The 20,064-nt window shown below is 35.2% G+C and overlaps 1 protein-coding gene and 1 pseudogene across 1 annotated transcript in view; one reads left to right on the top strand and one right to left on the bottom strand.

The window, feature by feature from the left end:
* MAP3K2 (mitogen-activated protein kinase kinase kinase 2) overlaps window positions 1-20,064 on the top strand; it is an 87,879-nt gene that overhangs the window by 41,696 nt on the left and 26,119 nt on the right. The window contains exons 2-9 of the mRNA XM_043488266.1: window positions 2,960-3,028; window positions 6,615-6,733; window positions 7,363-7,403; window positions 9,143-9,242; window positions 14,351-14,464; window positions 15,035-15,122; window positions 18,362-18,492; window positions 19,736-19,815. Coding sequence (XP_043344201.1) covers window positions 3,022-3,028; window positions 6,615-6,733; window positions 7,363-7,403; window positions 9,143-9,242; window positions 14,351-14,464; window positions 15,035-15,122; window positions 18,362-18,492; window positions 19,736-19,815 — 680 coding nt within the window. The 5' untranslated portion in view covers window positions 2,960-3,021. The remainder of the gene's footprint in view (window positions 1-2,959; window positions 3,029-6,614; window positions 6,734-7,362; window positions 7,404-9,142; window positions 9,243-14,350; window positions 14,465-15,034; window positions 15,123-18,361; window positions 18,493-19,735; window positions 19,816-20,064) is intronic.
* Window positions 1,866-2,663, bottom strand: LOC122453932 (annotated as a pseudogene).

Genomic DNA, 20,064 nt, shown 5'->3' with positions numbered 1-20,064 from the left:
GTTAAGGTAGACCTTGCTCCTTATCCTTGAAATAACCGCTTATGAGGCCTGCCCATTGCTGGCATCTGAAAACTTGGATTTCAGGAGGGTTCCCACCTGCCTAACTGATGCGAATGGCTTACTGTGCCTAAACTTCTTATACAAACAGTGTAGTTTATGCTGAACACTTGCTTTTTGTCTGGGGATCTGGAATTTTGAAACGGGTCTAGTTAGTCTGCCCTTCGGGCTTCTTCAGGGTCGGTTTCTGTTGATTGCTTTTTCTCTGTGTGTAGACCAATGTCTTTGTATGTCTTTTTTTTCCTTGAAAACTGGACATTTAAAATATTATAATGCACCACCTCTGGAAATCTGGTTCTTCTCCCTCCCCTGTATTTTTTGTTGTTGTTGTTGTTATAATTTGTTTGTTTAATGACGTTTGAGAACTCACTTTTTGAAGTCTGTATTCTGTCGTATGTGGTCCCTGAAGACTGCTCATAGTTTAGTTGTCAGCTCATAAGTCTCACAGTCTTTCAAGGGTGTGTGTGGGGGCGGGGGGGGGGGGCTGGCCTTTAACATTTTCTCAGTTCTAACTCATCCTTCAGTTAATGCTGCACAAAGCCTCAAAGTTAGCCAGAGGTGAAAGCCGAAGATTTTCTTAGGCCTTTCTTGACTATGCAACAGCCTTGGGCATTTGCATAACATCTAGATTTCTAGGAATCTGTTGGAGATTTTCAGAGTTCCCTATTGACATCTTGTTCCTCAGCTTTTCTAGAAAAATTTTTTCTTAATATATTGCCTGCTCCAACTATTTTTTCCCCAACCTCTGACAGTTGAGATATGTAACAGTTGTCTTTGATTGATTTTCAGTAAATACCCCAAGCTCTTTGCATTGGAAAAGCTTTAAGTCAGGTTAAATAAAGGCAGCCTTTCAAATGGGGTCTCTCAGCAAGCCATTAGACAGGTCAAATATGGTAGCTTTGGGGGAATCCATTCTGCCTTCCCCAGTGGCGGCCAGGCTGCTCATTTTCATGGGGACTTTGGGCTTGTTGGGTTTTGTTTTTGGCCACGTTCTAGCACGTGGGGTCTTAGTTACCAGTTGTGTGTGCGCACTCTGCTGTATCTGACTCTTTGTGACCCCACGGACTGTAGCCCGCCACGCTTCTCTGTTCATAGAATTTTCCAGACAAGAATATTGGAGTGGGTTGCCATTTCCTATTCCAAGGGATCTTCCCAGTGCAGGGATCAAACCTGCATCTCTTGATGTGCTGCTTTGGCAAGCAGATTCTTTACCACTGTGCCACCTAGGAATCTCCTTAGTTCCCTGACCAGGGATCAAACCTGCACCCCTGCATTGCAAGTGCAGAGCCTTAACCACTGGACTGTCAGGGAAATCTCTGGTCTTGTTGGTTTAAATTGCTAATTTGGAGCTGGGAGTAAAGGGTGGAAAGGTAAGAATAGGGAAGGTCAAAACAGCACAAGGCTTTCTCTCTTTATTGAGACTGCAGAATGCTTCCCAGATGGCTGCAAACTTTTGGTTAATTCCTTTGTGTTGATTCTGATAACTTTTTCTTTTATGGAGGAGAGAATTTTTGTAGGCTTTTACTACTTTGTGGGTGTCCTCCTTTTTGTCTCTAAACATGACTTTTCCATTCATCTTTATGTGCCCCTGCTTGTGGGAGCTTGAGTTTATTCAATTATCTCTTAAGCTTTTTTTTTTTTTCACCTTCCCAACTTTATTAAAAAAAAAAGCAATGATGGTAAATCTCTAGAACATAGTCAATTTTCTGGGATTCTTCCCTCGAAAACATGACATTTCCACGCACATGCCAAAGCTTACATGGTTCCCAATTGTACTAAGTAGGTGAGAAGCTGAAATCCTAAAATGTTCATCTTCCAACCTTCCCCAGTCTGTGGTTTGTCTTTGGGTCAGCAATAATCGCCTGAACACCTACTATGGCTTCATTAATTTTTGTCTGTAGCTCTCTGAGCTCTTCTGTATGCAGCAATCACAGAATTTGAGCAGCTTCATTAAGAACTGCATCCCCCGTGTCAAAACCAAGAATGTGCTTGTCTAAGGCAACCGGCAAGCCCTCTTCCGTTTGATTTGCTTTAGCAACTGCATCTTGTGTCAGGCGCTCCTGGACCAAAATGCGAATTGCCTTAAGCATTACCAGGTAATCATCATGACGCTGAATCTGAAGAAGATTAGCTAAAGCCATTACACGAGCCTTAAAATCAGGATTATTTGCATCCAAATTGATCAGTGGCTCTGCATTTTTAGCTGCATTGTCAGTGGTTTTTTGTATTATCAGGTACCAAGTCCTTGTTGTATTTTTCAGCCATTATCTCCTTACTCAAGTCTAACAGCTAAGCCAAGAAGCCAGTCAATTGCTTCCTGTCGATCTTGAATCTTGAAAGGACAGTTAACATCTTGGAGATGCTTTTCAAAGAACTTGGGCCAGTCACTGCTGTGGATGTTTCTTAAATTACCTCTGTCTTCAATTTTATAGTGTCTGATTTTCTGGTCTTCAAGCCAAACAATGAAGTTTCTAAATTCTGTTTCATCTTTGCAGTTGAAGCCGGCAGGGTTGTGGTAGTCAAGGGCTGTCAACTTGCGTCGGAACATGGTCCCGGCTGCTCGCTCGGGTCCCCCGGGATGCGGCCGGGAGAGGCGAGGCTAGGAGGAGCAGCTCTCTTAAGCTTTTTAACTGTCAAAAATTGTTCCATTTTGTTTTGCTTTAGTTTAGATAGAAAGGGATCTGAAAAATACTGAAATAAATTTAATATAAAGTAATAATGATTTTTAGTTCATTCTCAATAATTGAATATCTGGGAAGAATAAGGCACTTTCCCCATAAAAATGTGTAAAATATTAATATTGTACATTCTCATTAGTGTTACTTGTACTGGTTTTTTTCTTTTTATGGCTCCCTCTTCTCTTTCTTCTTACTATTACTCTGCTCATTTTTTACCTCCTTAGGCCACAGAGAATGCTGATGGGAGAACCATTTCCCTAGTTTCCAAGTAGTCAAGCTGATTGCCATGATGGGTGAGTTCCAACTAAAAGCATTTCTCATCTATAATTAAAGGATAATATGGAGTAGAGGCTTTTTCTGTGTGTATGATGAGCTTCTTAGGAAGAAATCTTATGATTTAGTAGATTTATATAATGTTTTACATTTATTTACTTAATAGATTTTCAGTTAAAACACTTACTGTGTTGACTTTTACAGTTTTGGGATAACCAATTTGTGCAAGACATGATGTGGACATTCAAAATAAACTGTTAAGATGGATTGTGATTTTCTTTTCTCTTTCTTTTATTTAGTTTTTGGGATTGTGATTTTCTTAGAGTCTGATGGCTAGATAAAATTCTTGGTAAAGAAACCTGACTTTTAAAGATTGAGTAAATGCTGAGGGATGAATTGTTGTATAATTACTCAACAGTGTAGTAATATAGATAGACTAAAGAAAATAGCTGCATAAAAATAATGAATCATGAAACTTTATAACAGAATAAGGAGAAAATCATTGGTGCTCAAGGAGGAAATGTTTTACAACTCTTGTGAGTTTTCTGTGGTGTCATAATGTTAATGGAAAGGAAGGCCAAAGTATGGAAATAGATTGTGGGGGTTAAGTTTATCTATCTTTTTGTTTTCCTCTGTACTTTTTTTTCCCCTCCTTTTCTCCTTGGAGTTGAGGGTTCCAATGTGAGGCAGGGACTGGACAGGGAAAACTAGAAAGGAATGGAGCAAATGGCCCATCCTGTCCTCATGGGAAAATAGACGGTGCAATTGGAAGGTAAGGCTTTAAACTTAGACCAGTATCTTGTACCGATATCTTAATTCTGACATGTACTTGCCAATGTTTGTCTTTGTCACAGTTTTCCTATCCCTTGCTTAACAAAGATATTATTCAGTCTTATATGTATATACATGACATTAGAGCCAAAGAACTTAAATTTGTCCGTGTTCTTTACTGGAAGGGCTAGCACACTTTCAGTGTGTGTTGTGGCAAATGTGTAGGCAAACCCCCACCTTCCTACTTTTTGAATTTCTCTTCCATTTCCTCTTTTTTCTAACCAGGAGTGCCGTGCCAGCAGGTGGTCCAAATGCTCCACTTTTGTCACCTCCACCTCCAGTTCCAAATTGGAACTTCTGTTGAATTCACACCAGCTTTTCATTTTTGTTGCAGTCACCATAGTATGCAAAGAACAGTCATTGCTTAAAAACATTTACAAAGGTAGTTTCAGGAAACTATGAGTAGTTAAAAGGATGCATCACAGATACTTGAATTTTAATTGAAGATTTTCTCCTATAAATACTTTTTTAAGTATAATGAATTAATCATAAAAGATAATAAATTAAGCATTTCTGATAAATCTTTTATTTTAAATTATTACCTCCCAAACATTTTCTGGGTTTGTGCTCAACAACTAAATGTCCTCTTATATGTGTCAGAAATCCACTGCTGCTTCTGTGTGACTTGGTCAGACTATGGGATCCTCTTGAGCATCCTCTCTGCCATATAGATCAACTCATGATCCTGTGACATTTATAACCTGTCTAATCCTCCTGGCACCTGTAACCACCATAGAGATTCTTAATAGAGTAAAATAATCTAGGAATTGTTAGAACAGTGCTTGTAGTGTATGTTCACCACTTTGCTTGATCCTTTGGTATTTGTTAGGTTACACCTTATCTAAAGTAAGTTTCCTGTTGGGTACTTATGTAGCATCTGATTCTCCTTCAACCCAGAAAAAAGAAGGAATTCAGTTAAGTAACCCTTTAGTTGTATGTCATCTCCCTGAGAAGTTACTTTTATTCAAATGGCTCTCTCTGCTTTTTTACATGTACTATGAAAGATGGTATTCATTTTTTTAAACTCAGTAATGTATGTATGTTGAGTATGTATTACATACATACTCAACATATATAGAGAGAGTAATCATGTATTACATATACTGAGTTAATATATGTAAACATGATAAGAGATTTAAGCCAAAACCTTCCCAAGAAGGCTTTTGGTGCTAATATTACTTATTTTGGTGTTTTTTTTCTAATTTATTTTTAAATTTAAAAATATATTTTTGTTTATAAACTTATTTTGGTGTTATAATATTAAACATGTAATGTTGAATATGAAGTATTGTGAAAATGCCTAAATTCACATGCTTAAAGAAGAAAATAATTAGGACATAGATACATGGAAGTATTAAAAATTTTCCTCTCCCTAGTGTAGAATTACAGGTCTTACTTTTCATAAGAAAGTTATATCAGATAATTTCATTCCAGTTCATAGTATTTTCAGCTTATTCTTCTTCTAAGGAAGGATTTATATTTTATCAATAAATGACGTAGTCTGGCTTGGACCCCTACAGGGTGCACATGTTGTAATTACGTTAGACCCATTGGCTCAGTTACTGTTTGGCTAAACTAATATTATGTATAAATTTTATTTCACAAATAATACTTTTTGAAGGATTAAAATTTTCTCTGGACCTGGAATTTGTTAACAAAACCTTTGGAGCCATAATTTGAATTTTAGTATGCAAGTAGTTTCACTATAGAACAGAATATATTGAGTGTTGTAAAAAAATTAAATGTTAGAGAAATAAGCTGTATGTGTGTTCGAAAGACTGATAAAGCCATTGACTTGCCAAATTCTTTTTTAATGATCTCCCTTTATAGGATAAAGCATGTTTTAATTACTACTGCTCTGGAACATAAATTATTGTTACCAAAATGGTTACATTGTAAAATGTACGCTGTAAAGTCCCTCAGTTCCTTTATTTACCAATTGTTGATTATCATTAGTAAAATTGATTTACTAGTGAAAAGTCAATTAAATTGTCCAGAGGTCATATAATTATCATTACTAGGATGCTCATGCTTATATAGTCTTAGAAAGAAATCTTTGGTATGTTTGGAAAAGATTAAAAGTTCATGATTCATGATCATTTCAGTTTTATGGATTTGGTACTTTTTTCTAAGAGGTGAATTTTTATTGCATTGATACCTTTTAAGTTGTTAGTGGTTGAGGTCTTTAGTCTGTTAATGTAGTCTTGTTGAACCTTATGGTGAAGATACTCAACAAAACCACATCCAAATATCAGTAGGCCTTTATCTACAGATACAGCTTTTCTTTGTTCCTGACTTGAAGTACTGATGAAAGAGAAAAACTCTGAAAGGAATTCTATATTTTAAACATAAATGCTAAATAATGATGGTATTTAGAGAAAGGTGTTTATTTTTCCCCCACTTGTTTTAATTAAGATTTTAGATGTCTTGTTGATGTTTTGTTTAGGAGTCATAGAAAAGAATTTGTTATGACAGGGTTGTTTTGACCCATATCCTAGGATATTACATCAGGAGAAGAGGCAGAACGACTGTACTTGCCTTATAAATGTCTTGTGTGAACACCTGGTGTGAGGCAGGCACTTGATATAGTGCAGTTTTAATGTTACGTATGTTCAGTTTTTAAGTAACTAAGCTTTTCTTTCACCAAAATAACAAATGCAGGCCTTGAAAGTGTTCTAGATGCATTAAATTTTATTATAAATTTTGTATTGATGTCTATGATAAATACATATTGAAATCACAGTTCTGTGTATGTTTTATTTTACAAATACCTAGATGATCAGCAAGCTTTGAACTCAATCATGCAAGATTTGGCTGTTCTGCATAAGGCCAGTCGACCAGCATTATCCTTACAGGAAACCAGAAAAACAAAATCCTCATCACCAAAAAAGCAGGTATTTGTCTCAATAATATTTTAATAAATATATAGTTCTGTGAATTATTTTCTTTGAATATCCTAATTGTATTTGATTTGTTTGAAGTGATTAGCTTTTATACTTTTGAATCAAGTATTTTGTTGTTTGTCATAGATTTTTCTATAAGGGTGTCAGTTTTTTTTTTTTAAATTATAGTTTCATTTGTGGTATCTTCTCTCTAGAGTAGATATCTCATCCAATTCCTAAGGCATGTAACACAAGCAAATAGCTTTTATTTAAATAATTGACTATTCTATTTACAGATGAAAATAATTTTAATTCTTATACATGAAATCTATTTGGAACATCTAACATAAAAAGTGGAAAAGTAGTATTCTGTATTGCCCTTTAACAGAATTAGTAAATGTCTCATACTGGGGATGCCATCACTAATAGATCTTAGTGCTCTTTGCTGTTGAGCCTAGATTAAGCAACCTAATTCTCTCAACTCAGCTCTTTGGTAGAAACTGTCAGTTGACTGGAGTTGACATTGATTGAAACCTCCTTCCCCCTCTGCTCTATCTTAAATGAGTGACTAAAAAGAAAAGTGATTTAAAAATTCTGGGAATTTTATCTGATCTCTGACATGACTTATCATTTCATTACAGAATGATGTCCGAGTCAAATTTGAACACAGAGGAGAAAAAAGGTAAGGAAGGAAGCATTATATGTCAGTTCATTAATTTAATCAAATGCATGTCCTACTTAAGCTATTAGAGGTTCTTTTTTGATTTTAATGTAGGTCCTCGTGGCTTACAAATGGAGAATGAAATAGTCCTTGTTGGTAACTGTAATGTGTACTTGTACTTAAGATAGAATCTATCAAATTTCAGGCTAAGCATCAGAAGTGAATCATGTTTTTACTTTGCAGTATTAGGAAATAAGTAAGGTCATTGTGTAATGCAGCTTTAAATATTACCATTTAAGAATTTTTTTGCTCAGTGGAAATTAAATATTCTTCTCCTTATAATTCTATAATCTCTTCAGATACTATACAGATTTTAGGTGTATGGACTTCAATTCACAATTTTGAGTATTCTGAAAAAACTTGAATCATTTGACCTGTATTTAATTAGTAACATTGAGAAAAGTGTTGGACAGGTGACTATAAATTATTTAGCAAAGGTGGATGACTACCCTTCATCTGGGTATTTGTATCCCAGTGGAATGGTGGAAATGGTCGTAGTAGTGGTTGACAACAGAATTGCTGACAAGACCTCATAGAAGTTAAAGAAGATAGAATTTTATTTCTATTATTAATGTCATTTAATGAAAGATCTATCCATCTTAAGGATTTTAAAAAGCTCACAGATCATATAACCTGAAGATGTAAAAATGTTTTACACAGAGATTTTTTTTTTTAAAAAAGAGATGGAGAGTCTTCCCGGGCGGTCCAGTGGTTAAGACTGCACTTCGAATGCAGGGACTGTGGATTTGATCCCTGGTCAGGGAGCTAAGATCCTACATGCCTTAGGGCCAAAAAAACAAAGCATAAACAGAAGCATTATTGTAACAAATTCAATAAGGACTTTAAAAAATAAGTAAATAAGTAAACTTAAAGAAGAGAAGGGAGTAGGCAATGCAGATACATCATACAAGTATTGTCTACTTTTTCCTGTTTACAACTTTTATGGATATATTCTCAATTTTTTTTTAGTTCATTGAGCACTGTTTATTGAGTACTTACTATATGCTGAGCTATAAAGGGAATAAAGTTAAGTGAAATATGCACGATCCCTCCTGTTACAAAACTTACAGTCTAGTAGATAGTCTCCAAGCTTAGAGGCATGGTCCCTAGGGACAACACAAGTCAATCCTTTGTGAAGTAGGAAGAAAATTCTAGGATTAAAAAATTTTAGCTCTTTAAAAATATTTATTTGGGGATGTATACGACTGAACTGAACTGAACTGATGCTTATGTGATATGTGTGTGTGTGTGTGTGTTTGTGTGTGTGTGCGTGCACTCAGAAATATTGAGTTGATAAGGGTTCAGAAATCAAAACTTGGATCCCCAAAGAACAACTTTATTCTTTTAACAGTTTCATCGTAGGGCTATGACGTAGTTAAGTTTAATCACTTTCCAAAATGAACATTTTACATTATTCTTTAATATTCTTGTAAATAGCAGTGCAAATTATAAACTGCAGAGTATTTTGAGAATTTCCTTTTTATAATTTTTATTAGGCTAGAACAGACTTCAGAGTTCTTGAACTTTGTGTTAAAATGTTAGTGCACCTGATCAGAAATGAGCCATTGTAATGCTTAAGTAAAGTGAATATTTATAACTTGATTTTATTTTGTATTTCTGTATTCAGGAGATAACTGTTACAAGTAAGTTATTTAACTGTGCATAAGAAAATAAAATATATTAAAATTCTGTTTACATAGAATCCTTCAGTTCCCCAGACCAGTAAAACTGGAAGACCTGAGGTCTAAAGCTAAAATTGCCTTTGGACAGTCTATGGATCTGCATTATACCAATAATGAGGTAAATATGTGCACGTTAACTTTCAATAGTTCTTTTTTTTTTTTTGGAAAAATAGTGTGTTTATTTAAGAGATTGTTTTAAGATGGTTGTGCTTTTATTTGGGCATCGATAAGGATGTAGTATTTTAGAGGAATAAGATATCAGTAGTAAATTTTAACTATTAAAATGGATTTTTTCATTGTGGAAGGTACCGAAAGGTGCTGCAATGCAGTAATTGAGAATTTGTTAAAGGAGGAAATACGTGTATTGCTTAGAAGTTTGCTGCTTGTTTATGTTTTATTTTTGTTCTTTGTTCTTTATTGATGAACTCTTTCCTTTTCATACTGTATACTTTTCTACAGAGACGACAGGGCTTTGGTAGTTGGACAGTTTAGTTAAAACTTAAAAAAAGATTGCTTTCATGCTGGTAAGGATGTGATTAGATTGTTAGTTTGTGTTTGGGAGTCAGTATGTGTAATCTCAGGGGCTCACTATGATACTAAGGAGCTCTGTGTTCTGGGGAATCCCTTTTGAACCTTCTGTAAAATTTGGATTGGAAATCTCTGAGATTTCTTTCAGATCCTGTGATCTCAGATCAAGATCTTGAAATTTAAAAATTTCTAGGGACAGTTTAGTTAATTGGTTAATTTATTTTCTTTTCCTTCTCAGAAATATCCATTGAATTTGCAAAGCATAATGGTTATAATTTATAAATTGCAGCCCCTAATAGAATTTATAGACTTGTGGTAGAATTAGACAGTTAATAATTGAATTGTTTAAATATGTGAATTCTTTGAAGGAAATGCACAAAATATTATGATAAAGGATAAAGGCAAGGGCAGTATATGTCTTATTTAGTTAGTACTAAGTGAAGTGAAGTCGCTCAGTCGTGTCCGACTCTTTGCAACCCCATGGACTGCAGCCTAAGAGGCTCCTCCATCCATGGGATTTTCCAGGCAAGAATAGTGGAATGGGTTGCCATTTAAGGAAGAGCTAAATGAGGTCGTAATATTTAATTGTTGAGGTTTGAAGTATGAAAAGCCAGCTCTACAGAGAGTTTGAGGGGAATAACATTCATGGTAGAGAGCAGCCTGAGAGCATAGCATGCGGAGATCCTGGGAAGGGAAAGACTTGTGTGTCAGGAATAGAAAAAAATGTCAGTGGTAATGGAATGACAGTGGGAGGTTCAGTAAAAATTAGAAGACGTGCAAGTGCTTTGCAAATGCTAAAGCATTGTGCTAATAAAAATATTTGAAATATTAGATTTTCTAATGAATTATTGTCATTTTAAAGCAAGAGAACATGCAAATATGGCTTGTCTAAAGATATCACTTATAAAGTGGAAAATATTTTGAATAAGTAAAAATCCATATCCAAACAAACAATATTTCTAAACAAAGTGATGAGTACTATACTATAGTAACACCTTAAAATGCCATTTTTCAAATACTTTTTGGGTTTTTGATTAGCTATGAACACCTCTTGTTGCCTGACCCTGTCTTGGCACTTATTTGTGTCTGTGCTGGCCTGATTTCCAACTGCCAGCCCCTGAGATTCTGAGGACTTCTCAGAGATATGACTGTAGGGTATAAGCTGAAGTACATAAGGGAGGGAATGGGGATTGGTGATATGAGGCTTAAGGATGTGGTGGGAAATGGGGATGGATGGGCCCCACTTGCCCACTGTGCTAGCTTGCTAGATGTTACACCCTTTATGGACCTCCTCTCTTCCTTGTCTTCCCGATTACCCTACCAGTGTTTCCTAGTATCTTTTATAAACATACTTGAATCTTTATCTCATGGTACGATTCTGGGGAACCCAGATATATCTTTGTTTTGGTTTTGTTTGGTCTAAAATTGTGTCATGGAAAAATAAATAAATAAATAAAATTGTGTCATGGAAAACTTTCAAATGCCAAGGTACATTGACTACAATACTGTCTTGACCTATGAGTCTAGTATGTCTGTCAAGAAAAATTAGGTTAGTTTGGCATGATTTGTTCGTATTGTTCCTGTCTGAGCTCTTAAAATTGCTGTTTCTTTTTCTGAGTTCTCCCAATTTGTTTATAGACATACCTTGGAGATACTGCAGGTTTGGTCTAGACCTCTACAATACAGTGACTGTTGCAATAGAACCAGTCACATGAATTGTTTGTTTTCCCAGTGCAGTTATGCTTGTGTTATAGTCTCTTAAGTGTGTGGTATTAAAAAATGCTTCATAGTTAAAAATGCTAGCCATCATCGTAAGCTTCAGCAAATTATAATCCTTTTGCCGTAGTAATATCAAAGATCACTGATCATAGATCACCATAACAATTATAATAATAATGAAAACGTTTGAAATATTTGGAAGAACTACCAGAATGTGGCCTAGAGACGCAGGGGAGTAACTGCTGTTGGGAAAACGGTGCCAGTAGACTCGAGGCAGGGTTGCCACAAACCTTCTCTTGGTGGAAAAACGGTATCTATGAAGAGCGTAGGTGATGTGCTCTAAAGCAGGGGGTGCCTGCATATAATATTTTCTAGGGTTTTCTTGAGGATTGATGTAGAGCTGGTTGACCAGGTATTAGCAACTTGCTCCCATTTTCCAAAAATTGGGAAATTTCTCCATATCAGCTTCTTTTTCTCATGCTTTCTGAAGGATTTCTCAGAGTGGTTTTGCCGTTTATATCTGGGTGTCCTCTTGGCAAAAGTATGGTAGAGGAGGCATTAGGGTACAACATTACATTGCTTAACATTTTCCTAGCACTCTGAGTTTCTGTGAGAACCTGTGATTTTTTGAGTTAACCATGTTCTGATTCACAGAGTGACGAGCCTGGTGCATGTCCTTGGACAGTGAGGGTACTAGGGAAAGACTTAAAAGAGATATTAGTTTTATGGACCTGTAGACATGCAGAAAACTCACTGATACTGCTTTTATTCCAGTTCTATAAATAATTTTTTTCTGTGTAATACAAAATCCTCTGTTCTAAAATAATTATTTTGGTTTACCAGAATTGAAACAAAGAAATTTAAGCTGGGATTGGATCTTTATCTTATAAAGTGTCAGGCAGGTATGTATTGTCACAGGGCATAGACGGGGATATGCAGGCCAAAGTAAGTGGATTTTCCAAGACTTTCCCCATTTTAGATGGGTAGAGGGTGAACCTTTTTATGAACAGTTCTCATGTTTTACTATGTAACGTTAAAAGATAATTCACTTATTTCAGATTTATGTTCTATTTAATGAGGTTTTGGACTCAATTTTAGTTTCCTTTCCAGAAATTATTTTTATTAACACACAACTGATTTACCAGTAATAAGCCTGAGGGAAATAGATTTTATGAATGAGACTGAAGTGAATTCACCAAACAGGGAAATATTGGGTGACTTATTTAGTATAATTTAGACAAGGTGAAACTTGTTCTTGACTTCTAGTTCTTGTTTTAAAATTTGCAACAGGTGCCCTTAGCACATATGAGAGAGTTACATCAGAGCTGTAGACCAGGATGCCACTCCAGGCTCCTCCAGAATGTCCAGATTTCACTCTAGCAAGCTGCAGAATCATTTATGTTAATATTTTGTTAGTGTGATTTAAACTAGTGTCTTTTCCTTGGAGGAGTAAACAATCCAATTATAAATAATGTGTAGTTAAAGTAAATATTCAGGTTTTCTCCTTAAGTGAAAAATTGGCCAAACAATCCTTATCATTGCTTTAAAATGTTTTCTAGTGTTTAAAATATAATTTAAAAGCTGTTAAAGATGGGAACAAGGGGTTCATGATTGATAGAAAAATGAAAGGAATTTTATTAAGTAGATCAGACTTGTTTTTTGATGTCAGTTAATGTTCTGTTGTTTTTGTTTTAGAAGAAAATTCTTAGAGGATAAAAGGGCCTGTTAGTAGATAAGTTGTAACAGTATAAAATTTGCTATGAACAGAAATTGGGAATATAGTTTCAAGTACTGAGTGAGGGTAAGCACATTGTATGATGTAATTCACATTTGTCCTGCTTGTGTTTGTGTCTGGCAGCCTTTCTTAAACAAGGAATAGTTTTCATAAAAGAAATCTACAGAGAAGGAGTTCACACCATGTCACCCAGTGGGTTTGAGTACAGATGAAGGTTTTACCCTATGATATTTATTAAACAGTATTTACCAAGAATTTGTTTCTTGCTGTGCCCTGCCTTCATTGCTAGTTTAGGGGAAATCCTTGTCTGCTAGGTGTTTATACTGTACAGGACGCTTAACTAGCTCACCGGGCCTTTACATTGGAATGGCCTGTATACTGTGTGTGTTAGTGCAGGCTCACAAGTGTGGCATATGTTTGCTTGTTTTTATTCTGTCCTTTTAATGAAATGGAACGTACTTTGAAGATTATTGGCAGAGTTGTCTTAAGCTAGTAAATTTACATTTAAAACAAGTATTTTGTTAGGTAGTATGAATCTTGCTTTTCCCTCACAGACTGTTTAGGTGCTTCTGTCCCTTATCACATCTGATCCATGAGAGGACTGATGAAAGCAGATTTCAGCATTCAGGGCTTATTGTCGGATGGCTCACCTATGCAGCTTACTTGTTTTAGATGGAATGTTCAAGTTGCCATGGGCAGAGATAGGAGTGCCAGGTGGACTGTAGATTGCAGATGCATTACTGGTGGCACCCCCCCCCAACACCCATGGCATCTCTCACCGATGCGCATTTGTATTTTATATGTCGGTAAGTGCACCAGTGAGAATGCATATCTCTGGTTATTATTTTTAAAAAAATAAAAATTTCATCAATGCAGGTGAACGATAATACTTTTATATAGTTTTTGTATCTGTTCCTTAATGCTGTTTTGAGGTGAAGAGACTATAACTTAAGTTTAACAATATTATGGAAACATCCTAGAAAATTGATCTTTAAATATGTTTTCTAGAAAAATTTAATGTATAATAAAGCAAAAAATTTATTCATATTCATTTTATGATTTCAGTGATGGTAGGATGAGAGGAAAAAAACCTAGATACATATATTCATTCAGAATTTCATTATACTGACAAATCAAAGAGCAATGTATTTTGAGATTTATAATTCCATAGTAATGGAGATACTCCTGTAAGTACTTGACCTGATGAGATGGCTACACAATTCCTTATGTTCCTCTTTGTTTAGTTGGTAATTCCATTAACCACCCAAGATGACTTGGACAAGGCTGTGGAACTGCTGGATCGTAGTATTCATATGAAGAGCCTCAAAATACTACTTGTAACAAATGGAAGTGCACAGGTATGAACTGGGGATTCTTTTCAGTGAGGATTCTAGGATATATGCCTGTAAGAAGTCAATATATGAAACATAGTTATATTCTATAATCATTGATATATTTTCTTTTTTTTTTTTTTAATTAGTTGGAGGCTAATTACTTCACAACATTTCAGTGGGTTTTGTCATACATTGATATGAATCAGCCATAGATTTACACGTATTCCCCATCCCGATCCCCCCTCCCACCTCCCTCTCCACCCGATTCCTCTGGGTCTTCCCAGTGCACCAGGCCCGAGCACTTGTCTCATGCCAATATGATTAAATTTAAACTTACACATTGTAATTGCTACAGTTCAATATCCTTGCTCCTCAAAACTATATAGCCAAAATTACAAATAAGTATAATATACTGTACATATGATGTTAATAGCAACTGAGAACCTGGGAAGAACTATATTAGAATTAAAATTGCAAAGAGTAAGTTTGCTAAGACCCAGAGAGAGAATACTTGGGTTGTATTTGATAGGGGAAGGACTCTGATTAAAACCCTAAAGGAGAAGAATAGCATTAATCTTCCTTTTTTCTCTTTAGGCTACTAATTTAGAGCCATTGCCATCACTAGAAGATTTGGATAACACAGTATTTGGAGCAGAGAGGAAAAAAGGACTTTCTGTAGTAGGTAAGAAAGCTAGTGTCTAAATCATGAAATGGGTTATTTCACAGTTTCATCTCCATCCTTTAATGTAGGGCAGCACCTGTACATAATCCTGATAAATAGTTTATCTCTTCTTTACTTCTTGCAGTTTATTTCAGTTAACTACATTCTAGTATCTGATGTCCCTTGAAAAGTTATGTCGAGTATTAACAGGATTAGCAGTCACCAGTTTAAATATTTCCTTTCTTTATATACATAGGGTATTTTAATTTTTAACAAATTAAAACCTAAAAAATGTTTTAATTGTAAAAATAAAGTGAAGGGAAAAAATTAAAAGTAATTCCAATATATTAAAGTTAATGGTGGACTAAGAAGTTCATAGGCCTTTCTCTAAGTTTTAATTATTGCCAAGAATGCTATCAAAATAAAGATTGCTAATAATTTGCAGATTATGTTTTATAATTACTTTAGTAATTAAAACTACACTTATAATTAAGCTTATGATAAAAAGAAAAATGGATCCTATGTACAATTTTTTTTAAAGGAGGCATATTAGAGCGACATAGGCTGGGCAGAGGTGCTCTGAACTTGGCCAGTTCTGTGTATCTTCTTCAGTTTGTATAAAACATTGATATTCTACATTTTTATATGAGAAAAACATTATATTGCTCAAAAAACATTGGTATATATGTTTTTAACAGATAGGGCAGTGAATATGGGCATTAAAGGTAGCAAAAAAATATGAGAGATGGATTTAAAGAAGGAAGGTAGAAGGAGATGAAAACAGATGAATAGGGAGAAAGTGGAAGGGAATCTAAGACTGGTGATAGAAGAGGATTGTTAATAATGAAAGAAAAGATTAAATTGGTATGTGAACAAACGAAAAAATTTATGAATTTGTTGCTCACCTTCTGTCTTGGTCCCCAAACTATTTATGACTTGCTGCAGCGTGCATGCTCAGTCATGTCTGACTCTTCACAGCCCCATGCACTGTACCCTGCCAGGCTCCTCTGTCCATGCAGTTCTCTAGGCAAGAATACTAGGATGGGTGATCATTCCCTTTTCCAGGGGATCTTCCCAGCCCAGGGATCAAACCTGAGTCTCCTACATTGTAGACGGGCTCCTTACCATCTGAACCATCAGAGGAGGACTGTATCCTTCCTTCTAAGTGTCTGTCTTATGTTAAGTCTTACTTTGGGTTTCCAAAGTGTTAGAAATATGAGCAGCAGAGATAATATACAAGTAAAATAATAATAGTTGCTTATCTTCATTTGTATATATTTTTATATAATTTAAATTTTTGATAAAAGAATATTAGATGTATCTGAGTTCAAATTCTAGCTCTCTAATTAACCAGCGACCAGTAACATTGTCCTCATCTTTAAATCATGGGATTATTGCAGCAAGCAGTTGAGAGAACACTTTAAAGTACATTTAGCTTTTCAAACTAGAAAGCATGACTGTTACTAATCATTGATTTCTTTCTGTATTCCCTTTTCTTATGAATATAGTACCTATCATTTTAAAGCAAAAAAAATGCCAATTCACCTTAGTTGTGTTAGATAGAACAAGCTAAATACATTAGTTAAATTGGCAGTTTTAGTTCATCTTCATTTAAAACTGTGCTGAATGCCTCCCTTTTACTCTACTAATAAATATTCTTATTTGACTTCAGTGCCAGCACGAAAAGAAACAGAAATTGTAAGGTATAAAATTACTAGTCTTTTCTTGGTACCTCTTTAAGCTTGAAATGGCTTTGATAGGTATGACCATTATCTTTTCCCTGTATTTATTGAAAATTATTTCCTTTAATTATTTTCACAAAAGATAGAGGAAGAACTTCCTTTGGGACAGGGGTATATGCTGGTGTGGAGATCTCGACCACTGAAATATCCAGTACTAGCAAAGGTTAAAAAAAATAGGTTATCAAGTAAGGAGATAAATTTTCAAAGCCTTTTTTCTTCCCTATGTGCTTTGAATAATGAGTGTATTTATCTTCTTTTGTAAATAAGGGCTTATGGAAGGAATAAAAACTTTAGGGACATTGTGATCATAGCTGTTACAAAGTCCAAATCAGTTCCTGGCTCAGAGGTTCCTAATAATTTTAGAATCAAGTGTAGAAAATTATCTTTTTTATGCATATCTCTTGGTAATCATTTTGTTCTGTTTATCCCTATCTCTTCACTAACAAATGCCAACTTGTGTTTACAGCAACCCCTTTACATGAGGCAAGAGCCTTTTTTGCTTGAAATCTGACCAGAATGCAAATGCTCACATAACTTCCTCAAATCTTTTTTTTGTTTACTTTCAATAAATAAGGAGGAAAGCACAGAAACTATGTTAATCAACATAGCACAATGAGATGAACTATTTTAATGTCTCTAATTCTCTAAACTATGAAGAAATTTAAATTCCAGGAATATGGCTTACCACCAAAAGCCTAATTTTAAGTATCCAAGGATAAAATCCAGCATTCCAAATTGGAAACATTCTAATATTGGCTAAATGACTAAGAAGTAAATCTCACTTTAGATTTCTAAAGATTAAAGAGAGGCAGTGCAAAGAACATTGTGTAGACAAATGTGCATGGCATATGTTCATTATGAATAATTTTGCCATCACAACACCCTTGCAAAGGAGATTTAGTCCCATGTTTACAGATGAGGAAACAGGTTCATGGAGATTAGATAGCTTTCCCAAAGACAGAACTGGTAAATAACTGGAACTGGAATTTAAACTGAGGTTGGACTGTGAAGTTCATCTACTTTCCACTAGATCATGATGCCTTTCATAAATTACATTAAAGGGTAACAAGTGACCTTTGGAAATGAAGAAGCAGTGGCATTTATATAAAAATATAAGATCCCCTGGAATGGCTACTCACTCCAATATTATTGCCTGGAGAATTCCTTATACAGAGGAGCCTGGCAGACTATATAATGGGGTTGCAAAGAATCAGATACGACTGAACAACTTTTTTTTTTTTTTCCACTGTATTATCAACCTCATAATGCAGTTGTCAGCAGGCAGAAGAACATACTATCTAACGGCTATAAATGAATATTAAGGTGTGAGTTTAGAAAAGAGTGAAAAACATTTGACGTTTTATAGACATGAGTGCTATGATAAGTGTTAATTAAAACTGGATATCAGTTGCTAAAATCATTAGTACTATAGTCCAGAAGTTCTGAGTGTATATTTAATTAAAATAAGAATTAGTTCCCTGCTAGAATTTATAAAATCTATAATTTTTCTCTTTTGAGGTCCCACTAGTAGAGATAGAAGCTCCCCTCCCCCTGGATACATTCCAGATGAATTACACCAGGTTGCCCGGAATGGGTCATTTACCAGTATCAACAGTGAAGGAGAGTTCATTCCAGAGAGCATGGACCAAGTAAGCAAAATTTGAATGTTGTTTTTCATTTCACTTAAAGGGATGTTGTCAGGGATAGTGTGGTTTGGCAGGTATATGGAGGAAGGTATTTGTTTTACCTCTTCTCCAGTCCCATGTCTTCCTTTTTAAGTGAACAAAATAGTGGAAATACAGGAAAATACCCATGTGACAAATTTACATGTGTCTGCGTGCACTCATATATAAAGAAAGGTGGTTTAAGGCTGATTTTCTTATGTTCATAAATGAATGAATGCATTTGTTTATAATCCTGATATTAACATTCAGTTTAATAAATATCCCCAACTTTGTGAAGCTGAGGTTTGTCTACTTTCTAAAACATTAAAACAAATTTTTTTAATCTTTTTTAAAAAGATTTGTTTTTTAATTTATGTCTTTGTTTTTGGCTGTACTGGGTCTGAGTTGCCGCAGACTTTCTCTAGTTGCTGCTGGCAGGGGCTCTGCTTTGTTGTGGTGCATGGGCTTCCCATTGCCGTGGCTTCTCTCGTTGCAGAGCATGGGCTCTAGAGCACGCATGCTTCTGTAGTTGTGGTACGCAGGCTCTGTAGATTTTGGATTTCGTAGTTGTAGTGCATGAGCTGAGTTGCCCTGCAGCCTGTGGGATCTTCCTGGACCAGAGATCGAACCCCTGTCTTCAGCATTGGCAGGTGGATTCTTAACCACTGGACCACATGGAAGCCCTTAAAATGTTTTTTTAAAGTTTTGTAGTATTGAAGTATTTTTATGGAGTTGCTATTGTTTTCTTATCATTACATTGGCTGCTTATATTATTACAGGAGTTTACATTTTCTAATAATGTAGCAGTCATGGTGTCATTTATTTTAGTTTGGGTGGTGCTGTTCAGTTTTCAGTAAACAAAATTATGTGAAGTGTTTAGCTTTTTATTATTTAGATGATAATCCAGAGCAGAAGATATAGAAAATTCCTATTTTTCTATTAGGAAATTTTGCAGTTGTAGCCCGCCTACAGGAGACAACTACTTTTAAAACATTTAAATAGGGTGGCTGCTATTGGATATGGAGTTTCTTTTTTGGGTACTGAAAGTGTTCTGCAATTTGGGTGAGAGTTATACGTTCTGCTATTAACCACTGAATTGCACTATATGCTTTAATAAAATGGGTGAGTTTTATGATACATGAATTGTATCTCAACAAAGCTATTTTTAAAAAAACAGTAACTTCAGTTATATTCATGTAGAATCAAGGTGGACTTCTTATTTTTCTAGATGCTGGACCCATTATCTTTAAGCAGCCCTGAAAATTCTGGCTCAGGAAGCTGTCCATCACTTGATAGCCCTCTGGATGGGTAATGTTGATTGTAGTTTTTGTTTTTTAATGTATGTGGGTAAATATGCATGTGTATCAATAGCATGTTGAATTGTCAACTCAAATTTTGTGGTACATTCAGAGGAATGTAGTTCATATTCATGTATACTTAATGGCAAATTGGTTTTTCCAGTCATCGGGCTCAGTATCTGTTTTACTTAAAATGATTTCTGATTATAATATTTTGAGTTTCCTGCTTGGTAAATTGTGTTTGAAACTAAAGGCAAAC

This window comes from Cervus canadensis, chromosome 15 (assembly GCF_019320065.1).
Source record: "Cervus canadensis isolate Bull #8, Minnesota chromosome 15, ASM1932006v1, whole genome shotgun sequence".
NCBI lineage: Eukaryota > Metazoa > Chordata > Mammalia > Artiodactyla > Cervidae > Cervus > Cervus canadensis.
The sequence above is the reverse complement of the archived record's forward strand: the minus strand, read 5'-3'. Positions and strand labels throughout refer to the sequence as shown.